Raw genomic sequence first — 21,042 nt, 5'->3', positions numbered from 1 at the left:
ACATTCCCTAAATGCCCTCATTTGATCCGTATCTCTATCCAGCCACCCTAGCTTCTCTTCCGGATGGGTCATTTTGTTGAAATCCCCAACTACAAACCACGACATATCACATTGCTCATTCAAAGTTTTCATTAGCTTCCAAGAAACATACCTTTTATTTGTATTGGGTTGCCCATAAAATCCCGTTGCTCTCCATGGCGGCTTACCGAATTCACCATGAACCACCACATCTATATGAGAATTGGAGCAAATTTTGAACCTAATATCAAGGCCTTGTTTCCATATCATCATAATTCCTCTGCTACGGCCGTTGCTTGGGATCAAAATGCCTTGCATGAACTGAAGCTTGTGTTGAATACCTTTAACTTTGCTCCGATTTGCTTTCGTCTTTGCAAGGAAAACTAGGATTGGTTTTTTCTCCTTCACCTTGTCGATGAGTGTCCGAACCACCGAGGGTGATCCAAGGCCCCGGCAGTTCCATGCCAAGACTGTCATTGGGCTCGGCGGCGCTGCCCAACAACCGTTGCCACTCCGCCATCCTCTTGGTCTTCTTTCTTTTGGATTTTGTAGGGTTGCTTATTGGGTTCGTTGGTTCTGTGCTCTAACGTGCTCGCATCAAGCTCAGAAATTGGTGTTGAGCTTTCTCTCTTAACATTTTTTGGATCAGGCCCCGCCCCCTAATCTTTTGCATGGGCCTTTCTAGCCAAACAATTCCAATGCCCACTTTTTGGGCCCAATTTCTCTGCTACCCAGCCCACTTCCTTACTAAAAGTCATTGCCATTGGGCCCAAAACTTCTTCTTTGCTTTTTAAGTTTTCTTTTGGATCGTTACCCATCTGTCCCTCTCTGTTTTTTAGAATCTTCCTGGCCTTCTATTCCTAGTATGGGAAGCATTATTTCTGGGGTTGAGGTACCATGGTTGACTTCACTGTTTTCATGCAAGTTCTCCATGTTCTCCTTCCCCAATAAAGTTTTATTTGTCTCTTCCCTTATGATACTCTTTCCTAGGTAATCCGTTGTTGCCCTCGATTCCCCACCAACTGCCATTGTGCCCCTCGGCGTTTGTGCTTCTTAAGATCAGTCCTTCCACATGAAGGGCGCTACATACATGGTTCCTATGCCTAATCTAGGTTGTAACTCCATTTTTCACCTCCACCCAGTCTACTTGACCAAGGTATACTCCCACCAAAAATGGTGAGTCATCGTTGTGGGCGCTTATGCCCACAACACCATTAAGGGAATTAACAACCAACGGCTACATAAAAAGGCTCACCTATAAAAGGAAACAACACTTTACATTGAGAGGTACGGTTTACATAGCTTACAATTATACTTTTTACTCAATATTTCAGTCTCTCAAACACTAACAAGGCATTAGAGGGTCTTTAGCTAACATCCATTGGTGTTCAAACCATAACCTCTTAATTTCTCTCTTTTGCATGATTCGTCCATCTAGGCCTAGCTAGACACAAACACACACACAAAAAGAAAAAAAAAAAAAAATGCTGTGTTTTCACTCTCCACTTACCTCACTTGAGATAACATAGGAGATCCTTTTTCTATCTCCAGCCAGAGACCAAGAAGATAGTGAAGCTTTACAAGAACGAGAGTAGCCTAAGGATGTTGAACCAAACAAAAATTATTAAGCAAATAATAGCAACTCCTGAATAATGAATATGCATCAAACTAGGATATCAAGCTTTCTACAGATAATTTGTATTGCTTATTTAATAGTCATACAATCACAAATTCCTCACTTTGGATACCTGGATAATGCTTACTATCCAAGTGCCAGTTAGTTCTTCGGTCGAATGATAGCACATTTCACAACAAGTCCGTCCTTGGACATTTGATCTGTTGCGTCTAGAGAGAAATTCAGGTTTCCAACTATTTCTGGTGACATTATAAAATCACCCACCCAGATCTCAATCCACTCGTCAAAAGGCTTTTCTTCTAAACTTTCATGGTGTTTTTTAGATTCATTATTTGGGTACGTCATAGTAAGCTTCATTGAAAATTGCGATATACTGCCACCTATGATCTTTACGACAAATACAATTTCATACAGAGTTTCTGGTGAGAGATCAACTGTCCAAATCGTTCCTCTAACCTCTAACCAAGTTACATGTAATAGCTCAGCCACTTCAATGTCTTCACCACTACAAAGCGAGGTAAGATCTAATTAGCTACTATTTTTGAAAAAGAAACCGCAAACCCACTAACATAACTCAAAAAATAAATTAAAATGTTGAAGTGGCTTGTGAAGATGAGAATAATCTTCACAAAAGATGTGTCTATTTCATTAAAAAATAAAAAATAAAATAGTTCCATGAAGAATTAAGGAGCTTTACAATTAGGCTCTACTACCTCTCATGCCCTCGGTTTCAGTGATTTGAATGTTGAGTAGCTTTAAACATTGTCATTATATGTAGTTCTTAAGCTATTAACTGACCTTATATCTTTATCTTGGTTCCATTGCCAATATTCTTGATGGTCAGACCATTCGATATGAAGTTCTCTGGCAAATAATACGAAGCAATTCTTATTCAACACCTTGTCAACAAAATACTTCTGCAGTAGAAATAATAAACACATGAAAAGCAAGATTAACGATGGGAGCAACCATAATGATAATTAAAAACATTTCTATTTGTTATGCAGACAAGTAAGTGATTCCGTGTTGTTTTTGAAATTCCATTGAAACCTAATTGTTAGGGTGAAACAAGAAAACATCCTAATTATAAATCGTAAAATGGTATTGCCATAATGGACTTGGCTTGGGTCCAGCTTCCAATTGTATTGGACCATTAAGATGATGACGCATGTCATCATTCTATTAGGTTCAATGCTTTGGACTGGAACCACACTTACCTGAGGGTAATAATATAGTTTTTTATGTAAGAAATTCTAATAATATTAAATCTTATTCCGTAATTAAAAATAATCATGATCGTACACATCAACTAAAACAAAATTACTTTCTCAAAAAAAAAAAAAAACTAAAACAAAATTAAATGAAGACCCGAACACCCTTAAAACCTTTAACTATATGCACAAAAATGTTGGGTCCCAAACTAGTTTTGTGTAAATCTTTCTAACCAACTAACAATTTTAATCAATTTCCAAAATATATTATCACAAAAATTACCAAGTGAACATAACACAGAACATAGAAGTTTACACCTTTCTCCTAGATTAGTGCACTTTACAAAGAAGAGTAATGCTATAGTTACAAAATAATTTAAAATCTTTTTACAAATTGTTATTATGAAAAAATTTTAATTGTTTTCATTTGAGCACACCAATAACTACTTATCATATCAACAATTTATTAAAAAAATTGTAAAAAAGTTTGTAACTCTAGCATTTTCCTTACAAAAAATGTTGTCAACAAAACTCAAATATTGTTGTCTCTCTTCTCGCACTACCTCCCAAACGAAAATTTTGTTTTCCTCTTTTGGTTTCTCACTTAATTCTATGTTATTTTTAACCCACTCCCAATTTGGCAAATAAATAATGAACTCCTGTATGAAAAATCCAATTCATTAGTTTTAACTCTTCCACTCCCAATTCATATTTATAAGAATTCATGTTTCTCTCTTCGCTCTACCTCCCAAACGAAAATTGTTTTTTCCTCTTTTGGTTTCTCGCTTAATTATATGTTTTTTCTCCTAAGGAGACTCACGGGCTAAGGGGGGAAAATTTCGTTGTACGATTGTCTATTTATAAGACTCAATTCATATTTGACAATAAATACATTACTAATTATTTGCAAATAATTGAGTCTGTATGAAATATGTAATGCAACGACAATCATACAACTAATGTATTTATTGTCAACTATGACATTGCTTACTCAATTTTGCAAATCCCATGCCAAAGGCCTTGAAGCTGAATTGGCACCTCCCCATGCACAAAGTGCTTGGGGGTCTAGGGGAGAAAGGATTCGAGCTGCGGGATTAATAGCATGTTGTAATTATTTCTCAAAAAAAAAAATTTGCAAATCCCACTCCCAATTTTGGGACTATAGTTGACAATAAATCCCACTCTATTTATAAGACTCAATTGGATTTTTCGGAGTGGAAGAATTGGATTATTTGACAAATTCATATTTCATAGTTTTAGAATTTTAGTTGTTATTTTGATTGGTAAATCAAAATTTGTATGGTATCTCTAAGTGAAATTTTTTAACCAATCACAAATTGCCATGACATAACACTAAATTCTTGTAATGTAGTCAATTACAAAGTGGCAACTACTAATTATTGGATCCTACCATATTTATTTAGTAGCCAATGAGAATTTTCTAAGTGTGATTGAACTAAAATTACAAAAGATATTCAAGGGCCAATCACTTGCTAATGCGGCCAATTACCATTAAGACCAAGCCGACTATTGCCTAACCCGACTATTCTGGTAGTTAAAGATGGGTCTCTTCCTCCAAAAATTGACTCTGGTAGCTCAGTTGCAAGTCTCCTCATCTAAAACCTAAATCAACCAATAAGTATAAGAATTTTCCGATGAAATTTTCCTAATCTGGAAAGATTTCAACCATTTACGGTGAGATTTCCACTAGAACTAGCAAGATGTCATCGAATTTTTGTTGTTTTTAAAATCTATGACGTTGACCAAATTGACTGCCACTCGTTGAAGGCTTAATCCGCCTGATCCGATCAACCTCTTTGGCCAATGGTAAGTTGAGATATGCTCCACTTGATTAGGTCGAGTCAAGTGTGCATTGAGCCCAAACTTAATTCAATCCGACCCGTGAATAGTCCTAATGAAATCCATCCAAGGTTACATATTTTCTTTTTCTTTTTTTCAGGACAACGGTTCATTTTCCATTCACATTAGGTATGCTAAAATAGCCAAAATGCTACATTGGAGTTACCAAATCTAAAAAACCTTGACAATTTGCTACTCTAAATTGCTACTAGTAGCAATCCATTATAGCATGTTGCAACTTGATTTTTCTTTTTCTTTTTTATTCCTCTCTCTCATCTTAGCATCTCTCTCTCTCTCTCTTTCTCTCTCACACACACACACACTTTCTCTCTCTCTCTCTCTCTTGGAAAATCGTGGATTGGGTCAGTTGAGTTGTGGGTTTCAATGCTATAGGTTTGCATTTTCTAGGATGATCAATGGTTTTGTGTTGGTAGTGGTAGTGTTGATGGGTTTCTGGTCGTGGTGGTGGTGGCTGCTACTAGGGTGGGTGGTGCCATGAAGATGGGTGTGGGATTTCGGTTTTACTTGGTTGGTGGTAGGTGGTGTTGCAAGATTTTGGTTTTAATTGATTGGTGTAGGTGACTTTGCAATAGTGGATGTGGGATTTTGGGTTGGTTGGATTATATTATTATAATGGGTTGTATGTTAAAATAGAAGATAAGATGCATGATGTATTGTTAAGTAGAATGTTAAAATAGTAACTTTTTGAGATGCTAAGGGCCTATTTGGTAGTGAAGTTTAAGTATTGGTGTTCAAAATTATGTGAAAATTTTAGTTTAAAAAGTGTTGTGAAAACACGTGTTTAAAATATTCATATTGCAAAAAATGTGTTTGGTACCATGTTTCTAATAACATATTTTCAAATGTGAAAAAAAATATAATTTTGTGTATAATATGAGCATGTATTTTAGAAAAAGTGAATAAAGTGTGTAACTTTTTCTAACAACATAGAACTTTTAATTTAAGAGAGATACTCCCATGATCCTACCCATTCCTTCTTCCTTTTCTTCCCATGACCCCACCCATTCCCACAACTACACAAATGAAACCAAGCCCCTCTCTTCTTCGTCTTCTTCTTATTTCCTTCTTCCCCTTCTTCCCATGACGGTCTCACCCATTCCCATAGCCACACACACAACCAAGCCTCTTGTTGTTGTTACTTTGAAATTTGAACTTTTGATCTAAACGGGTTTGGCTTATTTTTTCTTTATTTTTTGGGGTTGGCGGTTCTTTTTCTTTTGATAGGATATTCTTAGAGAATTGCCTCCTTTATTTCTATCTATCTTCAATAAACCTTTCATGTTATCAATGATTAAAAACAATGGACGTGAAAAGAGAGAGATAAGGTCACTGGAGAGAAGTAAAAAGGCTGAGAGAGAGAGAGAGAGAGAGAGAGAGAGAGAGAGAGAGAGAGAGAGAGAGAGAGAGAGAGAGAGAGAGAGAGAGAGAGAGAGAGAATGCACCATTAGGTATTGTTAGTCACATGCCATGTTTATGGGTCCCAATGTTTTGAATATATTTACAACAATGCCACTTACCATTGTTACTCAAAAACTAAAAACTGGTCTTGATATGTTCTTAAAATACAATGTTTAAATACCCTAAATTGAAAAATGTAACTCAAACACTCTTAATCAAACACCCTTACCAAACACTGTTTATGTCTTTTGAACCACAATTTTCAGTGTTTAACATTGAAAACTGTTATTTGAGCTTGCATACCAAATAGATCCTAAATGCCAATTTTTTTAGCAAACTAGCTATGAATGCTCTTAACTCTACTTTGAATATCTTTAAATGCTTAGAAATTTAGATTACTAGCTTGGAAGTCGTGCAATGCCCGTGATTTTTATTTGGATAAATTTTAGGACATCATTGTCAGCGTACCGTCTCTCACCTACTCACTATGTGGTTAATGCTCCCCATGGGAAGTATGTCTTAGCTGAATGGACTAGAGGTAGAGAATTTAAAAATCGCCACCTAGTTTAGGTCTGGGAACCAAATCAGGTTTTTTGGGCCACTTACTTACATGCATGGGTCTACATATCAGATTATGGATTCGGAGTTTAGGTACAGCTTGGGAAGGTATTAGGCACCAAAGACCGCTGGGCTTGTGGGCTCGACCTCCATTATCTGTTGTTAGGCCATATTTAATTACCGAGTTTATTAAGAGAACCATAATCCTAAACCTAAACATACATTATGCACTTAATCAAAAATGACACATACAATATGTTCAATATCACATCACAATATAAAAAAGGAAAAAAATAAAACACAATCAAACAGATTATATAAAAAGAAAAAGATAACATCAAATCAAACACATAATGAAATATCACAAATAAACTAAACATGGAAAAAAAAATACTAAAATAAACATGGAAAGCAATTAAACATATATAATTAACCTAAACATAGTCAAACAAAATCAAATAACATGTAAAAAATTATTAATATAATAAAAATTAGATTTTTTTTTTTTCAAATCTGGGTTCAGGGTGCATATGATTGTTCATTAACATGTGCGTGCATATTCGAGGATGTGTATGCATCCTCAGCACAAAAACTAGAATAAAACTAGAATAAATAAATAGATAATTACATCATGGTTATATTAGCATACATTATATAAATAAAACAATAATCAAATATAACAAAGAACATATTAATATAACATAAAAACTAAATAGAGTCACAAAAGCACGAAGAACAAATTATAAACAACCTAAAATCAGATTAATACATTTCAAAATGAATAGAGAACATCAAGCATATGAAATATAACAATTAGAAAACTATGTTAAGAAATCCATGTGAATCATATTAAGCAAAGGAACGGTTCATGGAAAAAACACTCACCTTGCTTAGGACTATGAGTTTGAGATTATATAATGAAGAGTTGAAGGCTAATATTGCTAGGATAGACAAAGGTAAAAAATATGATGTTGACACTGAAGTTTCTAAACTTATGTCTAAAACTCCTCCTAGGTTGAATGAAAAATACGAATTTGTCCGCACTTGTCATCATTGTAATATTGTTAGTCATATTAGGCTAAATTGTCCTAAGTTAAGGTCTTTGTCAACCTCCAAGGTTAGACCTCCTAGGAAACCTAGTAGTTCTCATGTTTGTCACCATTACGGTGCTTTCGGTCACACTCGCTCTAACTATTTCAAGTTGTTTCCTCTTAAGCGAGTGTCTAATAGGTCTCATCCTTTGTCTAAAGGCTCTGTACCTACTCTTGTTGTGTTATTAAAAGTTTTGAGATTTTTAACTCAATTTCAGGGAAATTCTAATTCCTCTATGTCCTTTAGTAGACATATTAGGACACGTGCCTTTTCATCTTCACAGCCAAAGACTCGTGCTATATTGGTAACAAAGGATCCAAAGACTTAATTGTCATCTGTTTGTCCTCTGCTTTAATTATTTCTATCTAAAGTAGGACTTTGATGCTTGATTTCTTATCTGTTTTTGGAATCATGCTTTCATGCATTGCATTGTTTTTGCATTTATTTATTTTTGCATGTATATATATTTTTATTTTTTTATTGCTTTCAAGAAAAGAAAAATAGATAAATAAATTAAAATTTTGAAAAATACAAAATTAATGTGTGTTTATGTATACTGGTACTTGTGTATCTTGAATGGCCAATGAAACAAGGTTTCTTAACTTTTTATCTCTTGTAGCTTGGATGAACATTTTCATGCATAATTAAGCAAAGTGAGCTTTGTGGCTCGTTGTGTGATTTGTATGATTTGGTTAATCTTTTATTATTCATATCTTTATCATTCTTTTTGACAAGAAGGAATAAAAAATCCTAAGAGAAAGACATAAATAACCATCTCACCACTAAAACTCGTCAATCATAAACATCTGTGTGCAATTCATAAAAGCCGTGCTAGGTAAGGTGTAGTACTTGCATAGCAAGAAAATGATGTTTGATTAAACATAAAAGGGTATTTCTTTTCTCTCTTATATGTCCATGCATGCTATGATTCATTATACTTAAAAGAAAAATATGCAAAGAACAAGAAAAGGAAAAAAAAAAAATCAAAATTCTTTTATATATGGTTGCAAGCTTGTTTCTAGGAGATGTGGGAGTTATATAATGTACCTCAAAGGTGATAGTCCACATTAAACAGTTTTGATTGTGCGTGAGTGTTCTTAATTCTCTTATATCATTATTGTTATATGATGAGACACTTATACTTTCTTGCAAATTTTCATACACAACACGCAACTCTTTGCTACTCTTGATACTATTGTACATGTACAATGTGATTTGGCCATCACAAGGAATACATGTGGTAATATAAGCCAACTAAACTATCTTAACTTGTTTTTAAAAATAAAATTGGTTAGACAAGTTTAGTGTTTTGGATCTTAGAATGCTTTGCATCTAGATTTTTGTTTTGTTTGAGTGCTCAACATGCTTTTATGTTCATTTGGTATGGTGTTTATCTTGTTTGCATTCATATCACGTCTTTTCTCTCTTGAAAATTCATGTTTTATGCATCTTGATACTATCTCGATAGATCGAGTTCTTTCTCGATACCACCTCGATACATTGAGCCTTTTTTTCTTAACCTTCTGTTTGCTCGATACACGTGTTGATCTATTGAAGTCTTCCTCGACACCTCCCTTGATACCTCCCGATAGATTGAACTACTCTTGCATGCTTTTCACATGTTTTTAATGTTTTGCATTTTGTTGTTGTTCCCTTTGTTCCATAGCATCTAGTTTTCAATTTTTATTTATTTTTTTATATAGGTCTATGGTTTCTTGTTCTCCTTGTTCCCTCTATGTTAGTTTTCTGTCTGTCTCTAGTCAAGTATTTTGGTTTTCTATGTCCTTTGACAATTGTGTCAAAAAGGGGGAGAAATTTGAGTTTTGAATGTCATTCATTAGGGGGAGTAATAGATTTAAGGGGAGAACTTCTTGTTAAAGAGAAGAAAAGATTTTGATGTAACTAACTTAGGGGAGAGTTAGTTTGATACACATTGATATTGATATATTTTATGTTGTGTATATTTTGGTTTTGTAACCATTTACATACATCATGTGTTTTTTTCTATATGATGATGATGTATGTGTTTCACTCTATATCTTACATGTGTTGTTTCTTTTCTCACTTTATACACATGTTTCTTGTTCATTTACCTTGTCATTGTTTTCCACATGGTACCTTGATGTGTCTTGTTTAGTGCCTTTTAGGAAAGACAGGTTAAAGCCAAGTCAAGATTCCGAGCTTTCTTCTTGTAGCAACTTCTAAGGTTCAAATCGTTTAGACTAGGCTTACTTTCTATCTAATCAATTGGGGAGATTTTTAGTTTAATTTTCACTCATAATTGTGTTTGTGGTTTTGTCATGGATTGTTAAAGGGGGAAATTTTTAGGGTCATATTTTCTATACATTGGCATATCTTATGACAAAACGCATTTTACTTGTAATTGCGTAGATCTAAGTTGAGTTTAATGTATCAAGAAGTATGTTGCTCAAACACAACAAGTGGTATCATTAAATACATGAAGATTGATCCAAGAAAAAAGTGAAGAAAAATAGTTTCATTGAAGCTTGACACTAGTTTCAACACTAGTATCTATCGAGACCTAATGAAGAAGCTCAACACAAGCTTGACACCTCTTGATCCATCGAGCTGACGAACTGCAGAATATAGTTTGCAACATTTTATTCTAAAAGGCTATTTGTTTATAGGTTTGTGTAAACCTAATTGGAAAATGAGAGCCTATTTAAAAGGACCATTAAGCTCCTATTTAAATAAGGAGGTGGAGAAAGAAAACTCTAACCCTAGAAAGTTTCATAAGATTTTATTTTGAAACTCGAGCCTCCTTCTATAGAAGAAAGAGTTCTTGTTGCATTTCTTAAACACCTTTGGGTTTTGTAACCAAGCAAAGTCTCTAGCACCAACATTAAAGATCTTATTGGTGTTTCTATTTGAAGTTACTACAAATCAACTACAACAATCAAAGGGTTGCAGTGGAATCAGTCACGTATTGGGACTTGTGCAAAAGAGTTAGTCACGTATTGGGATCCATGCAAAAGAAGACTCCACAAGAGCTAGTCCAATTGGGGATTGGAGCAAAGGTTCAACTATAGGTTGGTATTTTAGGATAGGCTAAGATAGTGATAAGATTCCTTATATTTGTAATTGCTTGTTCTTGATTAGTGAATTCTTGGGAGTGGTGACTTGAAATTCACCCAGTGGAGTTTTTGCCTTGCGAGAGGTTTTCCTTATTCGTCAACAAATCACCGTGTCATTTAATTTCCGTTGCATATTAGTTTATTTGGTGATTTATTGGTGCTTTCACAATTTGCATTTAATTTGACTTAATTAATCAACTTGGGTAATTGAATTAATTAACTGGGGTTAATTTATAACCTAACAAATTAGAAAATGCTACAGCCACAAACTATTTTATAAACTGTTAATATGGTGGATGGTTATTGGCAAGTAAGATGGCGATGTTAGTGATGGACCCAAATGATAACTAGTAAGAAATTTTCACATCAACAATTTATAAAAATGTTCTAAAATATGATATGATATTAAAGGAGCTACATCAGCATTTCATTGCCAAGTTAAGCTTCGTTGGTGGAGTAGAGTTTCTTTTGGGAACATAGTCCACTTGTTACTTGAAAGCGATAGGCTTTAAAGAAAGCTGACTTGGTGGCAACAGATAGAGGCGGTTTGGACTTGGTTTATCAATTATAAGGGGACATTCAAATGTTGTTATCCAGAGAAGAAAAGCTATGGAAACAACGATCTAGAATTCCATGGTTAAAAGGTGGAGATCAAAACTCTAGATAATTTCACAACAGAGTCTCACAAAGGTTTCAAAATCAAGTTAAGGCCCTAAGGGATTCGGCTGGGGTATGGTGTAGGGTGAAGACAAGGTAGCGTATATGTGTGAATGGATTTAGTACTTCAAACCCGTCTAACGTGGCTGTTGTTTTGGAGGCAACCTGTGGAATAGTTACAAAGGAGATGAATTCAAAGTAAATTAGTGATTTTTTAAAAGAGGAGGTGGATACTACTCTAAAACAAATGGCTCCATTGAAAGCGCTAGGTCTTGATGGCGTGCCTCCAATATTTTATTAGGACTATTGGGGTAGCATTGGAGATGGTATTACACAGGCAATTCTCTCTTGTCATATTTCAGGAAAAATCCCTCCTAGTGTTAACCATACTTATATTACACTTATTCCTAAGGTTGAAAGTACATAAAGAGTAAAAAAATTCCAGCCTTTAGCTCTTTGTAATATCTTGTATAAATTAGTTTCAAAAATCTTAGCAAATAGATTGAAGAAAATACAAAGTATTGAATTCATTCCTAATGGAGAAACAACACAATTATTTTTCTTCTCATGTAAGGTGAGTCTTTTTCTCTTCTTGGGAATCTTCTTCTCACTTTTTTGGTGAGACGCTTTCATGCTGCTTGGTCTTTTCTGTGGTAGTTTGTCTTTTTAGTCTCCTTTTAGTCTTACGTTTTCAACTATGGATACAGACTTTGTTCAAAAACTACAAAATATTAAGTTGACGGAAGATGAAGGAGAAGTTATTAGGGTTGGATCTGCGCATAGGGATAGGATGTTGGAAGAATGTTCTCTCAATCTGTTGGGGAGATTTCTTATGGCTAGGTCTTTTAACCAACGTGTCGCAAAGGCTTGAATTACCATTGGAGAAACCGTTATGTAGAGGGGGTGTTGTTGCAAGTCTGGAAGGTGATAAAGTCTGTATTGGTTTTAAATACGAAAGATTAGTGGGGCTATGCTTCAGGTGTGGTCAAATTGGTCATGAAGCCAGAGAGTGTTCTTTTCAAGTTGATCACCAGCAAGAACTCCCCTATGGCGAATAGTTGAAGGTCAGTTTTCGTAAAAACTTTGCTTCTGCAAATACTGGTGGCGGTTTGGATTGGATGCTAAAGGTTCGTGATTGGTGTAAATATAAAAATGGTTTTATTGTGCCTAGTAGGGGAAGTAGTGGTGGTTTAGCTTTATTTTGGAAGAAAGAGATTAGGCTTGATATTCAGACTTATTCACACTCACATATTGATGCATGGGTAGATGGGGGGGGGGGGGGGGGCTGGTATTGGTTGGTGGCATTTTACTGGTTTTTATGGTGAACCTGATACTTCTAAAAGAGGGGAGTCGTGGAAAAAACTTAAGCATTTGCTTGGGATATCTTCTCTACCGTGGTTAGCAATTGGAGACTTCAATGAAATTACTAGTATGGTTGAAAAGGAGGGGGGAATTAATAGAACAAGACAACAAATGAAATATTTTGTTGATACCATTAACTGTTGTGGTCTTAAGGAAGTTCGATTTACGAGACCATTGTTCACTTGGTTGTATTTGAAAGAGGATGGGTCCCAAATTAGAGAAAGGTTGGATAGAGCTTTGGCTACGTTGGAGTGGTTTAATTTATTTCCAATGGCTAAGCTTGTTCATCTGTCATCATCGGCCTCAGATCATTCCCCTCTTATTCTTCAGTTGTTTGCTAAACCAAAAAAAAAAAAAAAGGATGGGTAGGGTTTTTCGGTTTGAATCAATGTGGTTAAAGGACCCTAGATGTGAGGCTATTGTGGAGGAAGCTTGGGATGATGGCTTACTTGGTGGATCGGATGATGTTCTTAATAAATGCTTGGACAATTGTCATGCTAGAATTGATGTGTGGAATGGCACAGAATTTGGTAATGTGGGGAAAACAGTGGCTAAATTACAGAAAAAGTTAGAATGGTTAGAGTTGCAACCTTCAACATCGAATATGATTAGATCATTGAAGAATACTAGAATTGAGTTGAATTGTTGGATGGACAAGGAAGATGATATGTGGAGGCAAAGATCAAGAATTAGTTGGCTGCAATCGGGAGATAGGAACACCAGGTTTTTCCATGAGAAAGATTCTGCAAGATACAAAAAGAATTTCATAGAAGGTTTGTTAGATGAGAATGGTAGGTGGTTGGAAGGGGATGAGCATGTGGAGGAGTTGATGTTGCAGTACTATGAGAGGTTTTTTACCAGTAGTGGTCCTATGGATTTTGAAGAAATTTTAGATGCATTCCAACATAAAGTCACCCCAAGGATGAAACAGGTACTTGTAAGAGAGTTTACAGAAGTTGAAGTGAAAAACGCTATTAAGCAAATGTACCCGTTGAAGTCTCCTGCACCGGATGGCATGCCTCCGTTGTTTTATCAACACTTTTGGCCCAAGATTGGTGCTGTGGTTACTTCAACTGTTTTGGCCTTCCTTAATTCAGGTATCATCCCACCTAATTTTAATCATACACATATTGTCCTTATTCCTAAATGTAAAGAGCCAAAATTTGTGACTAATTATAGACCCATTAGCCTATGTAATGTGGTTTATAAATTGCATCAAAAGCTATTACTAATAGATTGAAAAAAGTACTTCCTTCTATTATTAGTGATACCCAAAGTGTATTTGTGCATGGTAGGTTAATCACTGATAATATTCTGGTAGCTTATAAAATGATGCACCATATTAGTCAAAAGAAGAGCGGTAAAGTGGGTGATTTGGCTCTAAAACTTGATATGAGTAAGGCATATGATAGGGTAGAATGGATATGGTTGGAAAAAATTATGCAAAGGTTGGGTTTTGATGATAAATGGTGTGCTTTGATTATGAGTTGTGTCACTACTGTTTCTTATTCAGTGAAGATTAATGGCAAGCCTAAAGGGCATATTATTCCAAGTAGGAAAATAAGGCAGGGTGACCCCCTATCTCCATATCTATTATTGCTATGTGTGGAAGGTCTTTCTGCTCTTATTAAGAAAGAGGTGGAGAATGGAAGGTTGGGGGGAGTTGGGGTTTGCCGTAGGGGTCCCATAATATCCTATCTTTTCTTTGCCGATGATAGCCTCATTTTTTGCAAAGCTTCCTTGGAGGAGTGTGTTGCCCTTCAAAGGGTGTTAAGCATTTATGAATGTGCTTTGGGCCAGCAATTAAATCGTACCAAAACTTCTCTGTTTTTTTAGTAGTAATACTACTATGGATATTCAAGAAATTATTAAAGAGAGGTTTGGGGCTCAAGTGATTAAGCACCATGAAAAATATCTTTGTTTGTCGTCATTGGTGGAAGGAATAAGAAAAATACTTTCAATTCCATTAAGGACAAACTTAGGAAAAAGCTTGCTGGTTGGAAAGAGAAGTTATTGTTTAAGGCAGGAAAAGAAGTGTTGATAAAAGCTGTGACACAGGCAATTCCGATGTATACTATGAGTGTATTTAAATTGCTTGACTCTCTTTGTGAGGATTTGACATCTATGATACGTAATTTTTGGTGGGGGAAAAGAAATGAAGAAAGGAGGATAGCTTGGATGAGTTGGGAAAAATTATGTGCTCCAAAAAGTTGTGGTGGGATGGGATTTAAAAAACTTAAGGAGTTTAACTTGGTTTTATTGGCTAAGCAAGGGTGGAGGCTTCAACAAGGTCATGATTCATTGGTGTATAAGGTTTTGAAAGCTAAGTATTTTCCTACATGTGATTTTTCACTGGTTGTTTTGGGCAATAATCCCTCATTTACTTGGCGGAGTATTATGTTTGCTCAACCCCTTGTTAAAAATGGTTTATGGTGGAGGCTTGGTAATGGTGAGAGTATCCGGATTTGGGGTGATAAATGGCTGCCTAAGCCTTCAACTTTCATGGTTTCATCTCCTAGATTGTTTATGCCACATGATATGAAGGTTGGAGATTTGATAAATAAGGAAGAGGCTTCGTGGAAGGCTGATGCTATAGATGCTCTGTTTATGCCGTATGAAGCAGAGGTTATAAAAGCTATCCCAATAAGTTCTCATCTACCTGAAGATAAACTGATTTGGGCTTGGAGGAATAATGGAGTGTTTTCGATGAAGAATGTCTACTGGGTTGCTTGCCAAATGTCAATAGCTGAATTTTTTGGTTCAAGCTCTGATGGCAGCCAAGAAAGGAACTTCTGGAAACGTTTATGGCAGATCAACGTGCTTCATAAAATAAGGTACTTTGCTTGGAGGGCTTGTTGAGACATCTTACCTTTGAAAACTAACCTTGTTAAAAGAAATATTTTGCAGGTGGCTACATGTGATGGATGCAACGTGGAGGAGGAAGATTCGATTTGTAAGGTTGAATTTATTCAACCATCTAATTGACTTTATTCCGTGCCAAATTTGCTTGTATTTCAGCATTTAGTAACCTTGTATTTAGGTGGGTTTGTTGTAAGGGTAGTGAGTGAGATAGAGTGAAGTTTGCTCAAGAGTGTGCAAGAAAACAGAGACTCGCGGCTTGGCCTCACGGGTGACTCGCGGCTGCAAGCCGCCAAACGCAGCACACGTGCCAAGCATGCCGCAAGGTGAACAGTCATGCTAGCTGGAGCACTACAGGACAAAACAGGACAACTGGCCATACGGTTATCTCGCGACTGGATCTCGCGACTTAGTCAAGCCACAAGGTCAAGCCGCAAGCCACTCCTGTTTTGTAAATCCTGACGTTTCACATTCCTCTCCCACTCCAGTATAAATACCCCTTTTACCCACAAATGTATTAAAGCTTCTAGAGAGAATTTTGAGAGAGAAACCCTAAAGAAAAACAAGATTGATTCACCAACAATCTATACATTAGAGTCTCTTCAAATTCCTCAACTCTCTTTCTCTCCATTGTCAAATCCTTGAGAGGCATCTTACCAAACCTTGTTCTCACCATTTTCATTACTGTGAGAGAGCTGTTTGGATTTCTGGGAAGTAGTTAGGAAGGAACCAATCTTCATTGGTTGATGCTACGGTCTAGTAGCGGAATCCGGGAAGCTAGAAAAGAAAAAGGTTCGGCGCAACCTCGTTGGAGCAAGAAGCTTAGAGGGCTTAGGTGCACTGGGTAGATTAGGCTTGGAGGGTCTATTGCTGTCCATGTATCCCAACTATATTTTCTAGTGGATTGTTTACCGCTTGGAGGGCGGCGGAGAGGTTTTACGCCGAGGGCTTCGGTTTCCTCTTCGATAACACATCGCGTGTTGTCTTTGTGTGTGCATCTTCCTTCGTCTTTATCTTTGCCTTTTTATTATCTGCTGTGGGTTGTGATTTTAATTTGGCTTAGATAGTTTTACCAATTCCATATTATAGCTTATGTTAATTTTCCGCATACTAGTTGTTTGACATATTGCTTGAATTGGTTAAGTTGTAATTTGGGGGTCTAAACGTTCAAGGGTGTTTCTACACATATTTGAACTTTCAATTGGTATCGGAGCGGGTACACTTGTTGAGGTTTTATTACCTAAGTGTGATCCTAGACCCCTGTGTTGTGGTAGCTGTTTTGAAAATACCATGCTGAATTGTAGCTTGAGTGTTTGTGAAAATGACTCTATGCATATGTCTGAAGGGTGTTTTACTAATGATCTTGTAGAGTTGTTAAAAACTAAGAAACATGCTAGAGTATTTGTTCACATGCTGGAATATTTTGAAAATCAGAATCATGTCTTACACAGTAGCATATCTAAATCTAAATCATTGATTAAGAAATATAAAAGAAAGAATAGAATGTTGTGTGAGATGATTGAGAGTCTGAAAATGAAAAGTCAATCTGAAAGAAGCATGAAAACTGATAATGAGTTTGTGTTTGAAGGTCAAGATTTTTTGTCACATGTGAGCTTATTTGTGCATACCTCGTTGAAGGTGTTTAATGCATGTTTGTGGTATCTTGACAGTGGGTGTTCTCGCCATATGACAGGGGATAAGTCACTATTTAAGACACTCAAAGAAAAGGTTGGTGACTATGTGACCTTTGGTGATGGAAGTCATGCTCAAGTCCTAGGCAAAAGAACCATTGAGATACCTGGATTACCGCTGTTGAAAGATGTGTTATACATAAAAGGGCTGAAGGCAAATCTGCTGAGCATCACTCAAATTTGTGATGATGATTTTCTGGTACAATTCTCTAAGAAGGGATGCTTGATCATCAATGAAGATGGGATTCAGGTTTTGGAGGGAAATCGGACTACAGATAACTGTTATGGAATAGTTCCCACTGCACCCATATCGTGTAGAAGTGCTCGTGTGGATATGTTGGAGCTGTGGCATCACAGATTTGGGCATGCCAACTTCAAACAAGTAGCAAAAGTGTCCAAACTTGAAGCAGTTGAGGGACTTCCTAAGTTTGGAAAGGTGAAGAAGACCGTTTGTGGTGCATGCCAAATGGGGCCTACCAGAACTGAAAGCCTAGGGGGAAAGAGATACATTATGGTCATTGTGGATGATTACTCAAGATACACTTGGGTTGAGTTCCTTAGAGAAAAATCAGAAGCATGTGAGAGGTTGGAGATTCTGTGCAAGAAACTACAAAACGAAAAAGGGGTCCCTATTGCCAAAATTAGAAGTGATCATGGGAGGGAATTTAAGAATGCAAGATTCGAGTCTTTCTGTGAAAAGAATGGAATCAAAAGAGAATTTTCAGCCCCCAAAACTCCATAACAAAATGGAGTGGTAGAGAGAAAAAATCGAGTGATTCAGGAAATGGCAAGAGTCATGTTGCTTAACAAGCAAATACCTCAAAAATTTTGGGGAGAAGCTGTCAACACCTCGTGTCACATTGGCAATAGAATATTTTTCCGAGTAGGAACAAAGAAGACCGCCTATGAGATTTGGAATGGAAAGAAGCCTAGAGTGAAGTATTTCCAGGTGTTTGGTAGTAAATGCTATATCCTAAATGATCGGGAGAATCTTGGGAAGTTTGATGCGAGAAGTGATGAGGGTATTTTTCTTGGGTTCTCTACTACAAGTCGAGTGTATAGAGTTTTTAACAAGAGAACTAAGACGGTGATGGAGTCCATAAATGTCAAGATTGATGATGCCTTATCTAAGGTGGAGATGATTGATGATGGAGAAGGGCCAAGCACCAAAGAGCCCGATGTTGAGGTAGAAGCTCTGGATATAGAAGGTGAAGAACCTACACCAGAAGTAGAATCGACTCCCATCAACCCAAGAATGGAAACGAGATCGATGTCTAGAACAACAAGTCCTCTTACTCCTCCAGAAGTTCATCCTCCTATCTCTCGAAGTGATGAAGTCTCCACATCAAAGAAGCCATCTTCAAGAGTAATTAAGAACCATTCGGAAAGCAACATCATAAGGTCTCTAGATGAAGGTCTTCGCCTCAGAAAAGGAAACATCCTGTTAGCTAATCATGTAACATATCACTGCTATCTTGCGCAGTTTGAACCAAAAAGGGTTGAAGAGGCCCTTCAAGATGAGAATTGGGTTGAGTCAATGCATGAAGAGCTGAATCAGTTTGTGAAGAATGATGTGTGGGAACTTGCTCCAAGGCCTGAAAACGTTCATGTTATAGGCACAAAATGGATTTTCAAAAACAAAACTGATGAAGATGGAGAGATAATTCGAAACAAATCTCGGTTAGTAGCTCAAGGATACACACAAGTAGAAGGAGTAGACTTTGATGAATCCTTCGCTCCTGTGGCAAGACTCAAATCCATTCGAATCCTCATGTCCATTGCATGCACTTTGAATTTCAAACTCTATCAAATGGATGTAAAGTGTGCATTTCTGAATGGATATCTAAATGAAGAAGTGTTTGTTGAGCAACCAAAAGGATTTGAGGATCCTCACTTTCCAGATCATGTATTAAGATTGAAGAAAGCCCTTTATGTCTTAAAACAAGCGCTTAGAGCCTGGTACGATCGGCTTACACATTACCTTCTAGATAGAGGATTCAAAAGGGGGTATGCCGACCGAACTCTGTTTGTCAAAAATGATGAAGATTATCTCCTTGTGGCACAAGTTTATGTTGATGACATAGTGTTTGGGGCAACCATTGAAGATCGTGCTATTGAATTTTCTGAGGAGATGAAGAAGGAATTTGAGATGAGTATGGTGGGGGAACTCACATTTTTCTTGGGTCTTCAAGTCAAACAACAGAAGGAGGGTATATTTGTATCACAAGAGAAGTATGCTAGAAACATTGTCAAGAAGTTTGGACTAGACTCCAAAAAACATGCCTCCACTCCCATAAGCTCATCCACTAAACTGAATGTTGATTCTTCTGGAGTAGAAGTAAGTCCTACCTTATATAGGAGCATCATTGGGAGTTTACTCTATCTTACAGCCAGTAGACCGGACATTGCATTCAGTGTTGGCGTTTGTGCCAGATATCAAGCTAATCCAAAGGAATCTCACCTGACTGCTGCTAAGCGAATCATTTGATATGTGAATGGTACTTCAAACTATGGTCTGTGGTATTCAAGAGACTCAAATACTTGTCTTGCCGGGTATTCAGATGCTGACTGGGCTGGCAGTGTAGACGATCGGAAAAGTACTTCAGGCGGATGTTTCTACCTTGGTAACAATCTTGTCTCATGGATGAGCAAGAAACAAAATTTTGTGTCTCTATCTACTGCTGAAGCAGAATACATCGCCGCTGGAAGTTGCTGCACTCAGCTTCTTTGGATGAAGAAATTACTTCATGACTATGGAATTCCTCAAGAAACGATGTGTGTCTTCTGTGACAACACCAGTGCCATCAATCTTTCCAAGAATCCTGTCCAGCATTCAAAATCTAAACACATAGAGATACGTTACTATTTCATTCGGGATCTGGTAGAGGAAAGAGTTGTGTGTCTTGAGTTCATACACACCGACAATCAAAAGGCGGACATCTTCACCAAGCCTCTCGATGGTCTGCGGTTTGAATCACTCCGTAAGACCATTGGTGTTGGTACAATTCCTTGACTCTCTTGTGTGATGTGTGCTTCACATATTTATAATATGATAAGCTTGTTTGTGTTGGGGCACACACTACTTTGTTAGCTCTTTGTGCAGCTTGATTATTGTTTGTTTGTCTTTTTGTGAATACTGTTGCTCCTTCTTATGTTTGTTCAATCTTTTTCTTCTTTTATGTCAAAAATCCAAAAATCACATAAAAATTAGAAAATCAAAAAGTTTGATTGACATTGTTGAGCTTTTGTCTCAAAACTTATTTTGCCTTGTACCTTTGTGCTAATGGCTTTGTGCATTTTCGAGCATTGCTTGTCTCTTTGCACTCATATCACTTTGGGAGAAATCTTGAAATCTATGTGATTGTTGTAAATAGATCTTCAATCTTGTCATGAATGATTAGTGAATGGTTATGATGATCTTGAGACTTGCATAGACTTGTGTCTATATATCTTCCCACTCTTTATTTTTGTTTTTGCTAAGAAGAGCTCACCAAATGTAAATCTCCAAATGAAAAGAGATTTTGAGCTGTAAAAGCCTGTCGCACATTCTAGTATTCGACTAGGAAAAAGGGTAAGAGACCTTA

The 21,042-nt window shown here is 36.6% G+C and overlaps 1 protein-coding gene across 1 annotated transcript in view; it reads right to left on the bottom strand.

Annotated features, from left to right (window-relative positions):
* Nucleotides 1-1,666: 1,666 nt before the first annotated feature.
* The window catches only part of LOC126723542 (lectin-like), a 39,937-nt gene continuing 20,561 nt past the window's right edge, over nucleotides 1,667-21,042 (bottom strand). The window contains exons 3-4 of the mRNA XM_050427068.1: nucleotides 2,453-2,571; nucleotides 1,667-2,159 (exon numbers count right to left, since the gene is read on the bottom strand). Of these exons, the coding sequence (XP_050283025.1) occupies nucleotides 1,796-2,159; nucleotides 2,453-2,571 (483 nt within the window). The 3' untranslated portion in view covers nucleotides 1,667-1,795. The remainder of the gene's footprint in view (nucleotides 2,160-2,452; nucleotides 2,572-21,042) is intronic.

Source organism: Quercus robur, chromosome 4 (genome assembly GCF_932294415.1).
Source record: "Quercus robur chromosome 4, dhQueRobu3.1, whole genome shotgun sequence".
In the NCBI taxonomy this organism is placed as follows: domain Eukaryota; kingdom Viridiplantae; phylum Streptophyta; class Magnoliopsida; order Fagales; family Fagaceae; genus Quercus; species Quercus robur.
The sequence above is the reverse complement of the archived record's forward strand: the minus strand, read 5'-3'. Positions and strand labels throughout refer to the sequence as shown.